The sequence below is a fragment of the Rutidosis leptorrhynchoides genome, chromosome 1, assembly GCF_046630445.1.
Source record: "Rutidosis leptorrhynchoides isolate AG116_Rl617_1_P2 chromosome 1, CSIRO_AGI_Rlap_v1, whole genome shotgun sequence".
NCBI lineage: Eukaryota > Viridiplantae > Streptophyta > Magnoliopsida > Asterales > Asteraceae > Rutidosis > Rutidosis leptorrhynchoides.
In genome coordinates, this window is record NC_092333.1 from 2,288,410 (window position 1) to 2,292,752 (window position 4,343).

At 28.6% G+C, this 4,343-nt stretch overlaps 1 protein-coding gene across 1 annotated transcript; it reads left to right on the forward strand.

The window, feature by feature from the left end:
- The first annotated feature begins 266 nt into the window (after positions 1-266).
- Positions 267-3,482, forward strand: LOC139855342 (heavy metal-associated isoprenylated plant protein 26-like). The gene is made up of 2 exons (XM_071844569.1): positions 267-437; positions 2,901-3,482. The coding sequence occupies exons 1-2, from the start codon at positions 360-362 to the stop codon at positions 3,279-3,281; spliced, it is 459 nt and encodes a 152-aa protein (XP_071700670.1). The 5' UTR covers positions 267-359; the 3' UTR covers positions 3,282-3,482.
- The last annotated feature ends 861 nt before the right edge of the window (positions 3,483-4,343 follow it).

The following is a 4,343-nucleotide window of genomic DNA, read 5'->3' on the forward strand; positions in this document are numbered from 1 at the left end:
TGATTGGTTGAAACATAAAGTGAACACTTGAAATGAGACATCCCAAAATAGAAATGTGAAGTGAGACGGAAGAAGTATTTTTTTTTAGCTCATTTATGTTTTACTTAGTTTTCTCCACTCAAAATTCAAAATGATGGTAAATAGTAAACTAGTAAAGACACGTACCGAGACAACCTTATAAAACTACAAGATCAAGAAAACACTACCAGCAAATTGGAAGGGACCAATTTGAAACTACATCTTGTTATAAATAGAGGAAGCAACTAATCATAGTTGATACTACTATACGGAGTATAATATTCTAAGTGTTTTCGATCAGTAGAAAATATCTGAATCTACAGAAACAAAAATAAGCAGCTATGGGAGCTCTAGATCATCTTCAAAACATTTTCGATTGCGGAAGTAGTAACAACAGAAAATACAAAAAGCAATTGCAGGTATATTCATTATATATCTATTAAATTTGTTTATTTTCTCAATTAGTTTTCGAGTTTCATTTTATTTTGTTTACCAACTAAGCGATTCGATAAAGTTTTCTTTATCAGAAATTATTTCTATTGTTTGATTGTTTAATTGCCTGTGTTTTACTTTAAATCACGATATACTTTTGTGGTCAATTAAGTTTTAGGTTAAAATAAGAAAATCGATTATTATAAATGAACTTGTACTCGGATGTACACGAACTCGATTTGGATTTATATATTGGAGATTTTATTTTGATTCTAAAGTTTCACTTTCATCAAAGAATTACGTTTATATAATTTTGATTCTAAAGTTACATAAGTTTATCAGAAGTATATAAATAAATTAGTAGAGTACTGTAATATACATCAATTCATTGAAACATTTTCATATTTTTTAGTTTTCTTTTTTTACTAGAAATTTTGAGTTTGATAATACTGTAATTGTTATTTGGTTTCCTAGGTCACAAGCTAGCAAAATATTAACTTATTAGGAGGAATATATAGACAAAGTTATTTTAAATCAGAAATTGAATTTAAATTTATTTCTTATGATTATTTTGGTTAAATTACTTTTATTTGGGTCCATCTGTTTTAATCGAAATCCTACAAATAGAATCTAGTATGCTTTTCGATTTCAGTTTTTAATTGAATTTGGTTTCGATTTTCAGTTTTGACTTTAAATATTTTAAATCCGAATAAACTTAACAAATAAACTGAGGAAACTAAAATTTGATGAACACCCCTGATAGTAGCAAGTTGGGTGGTAAGTTGAGCTGATGTGATGATAGTACTACTTGTCTACATTTAGGAAGAGATAGAGAGTGACTAGCTAGCTATCGAAAGCGAAACAAATGATGCTTTACTGCTGTACCTCCAAGAATATTGTACAACTGTGAAAGCTGTTTTAGTTCCAACCAAAAAGTCTTAAATATTTTTTTTCTAAAATTTGCTAAAATTAGTAATACGATTTTACAAATTAGTCGTTATATATGAATACATAAATAAATATATATAATATTTTTTTGGAAAGCTAATTCTCATTAAGCCAATGAAAAGATTTGTACATGCACTCTAGAATTACAAAGAGCCAAACCTGGCCAATATATATTATATAATATATATAAAATATTATACATATAATATCAAGACTAAATAGTACTCCGTAATTGTGGTTTTCATTTGAGCTATTGGCCATTATTAATCCATTTGAATTTTTTCAAAAAGAGTAAATAGTAATTGTTGTTAGTTTATGTTATGTACACCGCAAGTTATTGCGAGATTCAATGATTCATTGTGTATTAAAAGAGTAACTAGCTAGGTTGCATAATACGTCATGTACATTTTCAAAAATAGGTTGATGTTACTTGTTATAGTTATCCGTTTATAATTTTTTATAATATTAAAAAAAAAAAAATGTACCTTTCGGTGCGATTTATAACGAATATGGAGTAATACTTTGATTAACGATTTAATGGATGAGCTGTTTTTTACTTATCATATAAAAGCACTATCGGATTCAGTAAAGACTTGAACAGATATTAAATTTGTTTTATTGATCGAGAATTTATATAATTTTGATGAGTCCGTATCAAAGAACCTATTTGCTTCCTTTTCCTACATCTTAGACACTATTTTTTTTTGTACAGTTACAGTTTAATACAGTAATTCTTTAGGACATACAAATATAAATTTATTGTTCATGATCTTATATATAGTGATGATAAATAATCAAAAATCATGTATATTAATATTTTTACTTCGTATATATAATGAGAATAAATATAATTAATAAATAATTAATTATTCCGCATTAAAAAAAAATAATTGTTATTAATATTAATATTTAATATTAAATATTATATTAATATTAATATTGTAATTGTAATTGTAAGAAAAGTACGAAAGCATCATAAAATATATAGGAATACATCCACGATGCATGTTTGAGTTGACCTAAAGTAAACCGTGTAGCCCACGACTTGTAAGTTGACACGTGGCTTTATGTCTTGAAATTACATTACATATATGCCCCGACTACATGTCAAAATAACATGCATTTGTTGCCCCATATTTATTTAATTTTTTGAGTATATATATATTACTACTATATACGGAGTATTAGTTTACGGAGTATTAGAGTATATTATACGGAGTAACAGACAACTCACATATGTCACGAATTAATTATATTATTATTATTACTTACTAATTTATTTATTTATTTATATAGAATATACGATTATAATATTTGGTATTTGTATTCTTAAATCCTTATATACTCGATCAATATGTACCATATAATAAAATTATTTTGTACACAAACAGGATGACCATGCTTTATGTATTATTTAAAACTACGCGTTTTTGCCCTTTATAGTAAGTTAATAATAATTTGTGTTTTGATTTTAATTTGCAAATGTTTGATGTTATTAATAGACGGTGGAGATTAAGGTAAAGATAGACTGTGATGGGTGCGAGAGGAAAGTAAGGAGATCAGTTGAAGGGATGAAGGGTGTAACATCAGTAAGCATCGAACGAAAGCAACATAAGCTAACAGTTGTTGGGTACGTTGAACCAAACAAAGTCTTGTCTCGTGTTTGTTTTAGAACTGGGAAAAAGGCTGAGCTTTGGCCTTACGTACCGTATGATATTGTGGCTCATCCTTACGCACAAGGTGTGTATGACAAAAAGGCACCAGCTGGGTATGTCAGGTACGTTGAAGATCCCAACAACAACTTGGCACGAGCTAGCTCCACTGAAGTTAGGTACACAACGGCTTTCAGCGACGAAAATCCAGCTGCTTGTTCAATCATGTGATCATTCCTATTCAATCCTTTTGGGGGCCGGGCCACAAAGTCGATCAGTCTAATATTGTTTAAAAACTAAAGGAAATCAAGGACTTGATATGTATAACAAAATATGTGGTGTTGGGTGCGTATCTCTAGACTTATTTTTTATATATAACACAAAGACGAGTTTGGGTATTAATTTTATTATAGTATAGTTTTTTTATTTTAATTCTCTGTTTATTGTAATATAAAATATATTGTTTGGTCTATGGTTTCTCTCCTGCATATTTTAGGATTTGTCATAACCCATTGGCATCAATCAACATTCAATACACCCCTTCTTCAATCTATTAGACAACCATATGTAGCTTCTAAAATTAAAGCCTCCTGATTTATATTCCTCCGTAATAGATATCCGGTGACCCATTATATTCGATCAATACCCTCTTATCTAAACCTCAATAGTCGATATTACTGATCTGCCATTATATCATTTCCTTGAAAACATTCTGATTAGCTCAAAGTACGTTATTCATACACCTTAATCCCCAGTCACTGGTATTTGAACGTGTTTCATAGTTCAAGATTAAACATGTACGGGGCATCTCGTGGAATGAATATCTATATATTGCTCTAATGTCAAATTCCACTGTGATCGACAAATTCCTATACAACACACTAAACGATCGAAGACCTATTTAACTTTTTTAGAACCTATGTTATTCCTCATTTCACATGAAGATCTATATATTTCCGCTGATTCTATTTTGTGGATATATAGTATATTTGGGATATTGTAGCTTAATGAAGTAGGAAATAGTAACAATCATGTTTCAAAAATATTCTATTACGAGTATATATAATAACGTACAAAAGCCAACTAAACAGCAGTTTATATTTATATTATACATACTTTATGCTAAAGTTTTTATATTTTCAAGCTGTAAAGGTATTTGATTATTAGTGATACCTACCTACCAATTATTATAACTTATATTTATATATTTATATTTATATTTCCCCTATAAAGTGTTTAATTTGTACTAGTATTAGATTAGAATTAGAAATCATCGGGTGGTGGTGGCATGAT

Excerpts from the sequence above, each read along its gene's own strand:
- LOC139855342 (XM_071844569.1), top strand. The coding sequence starts at position 360 with ATGGGAGCTCTAGATCATCTTCAAAACATTTTCGATTGCGGAAGTAGT. Across the intron at positions 438-2,900 it reads AATACAAAAAGCAATTGCAG|ACGGTGGAGATTAAGGTAAA; the intron begins GTATATTCATTA and ends TGTTATTAATAG.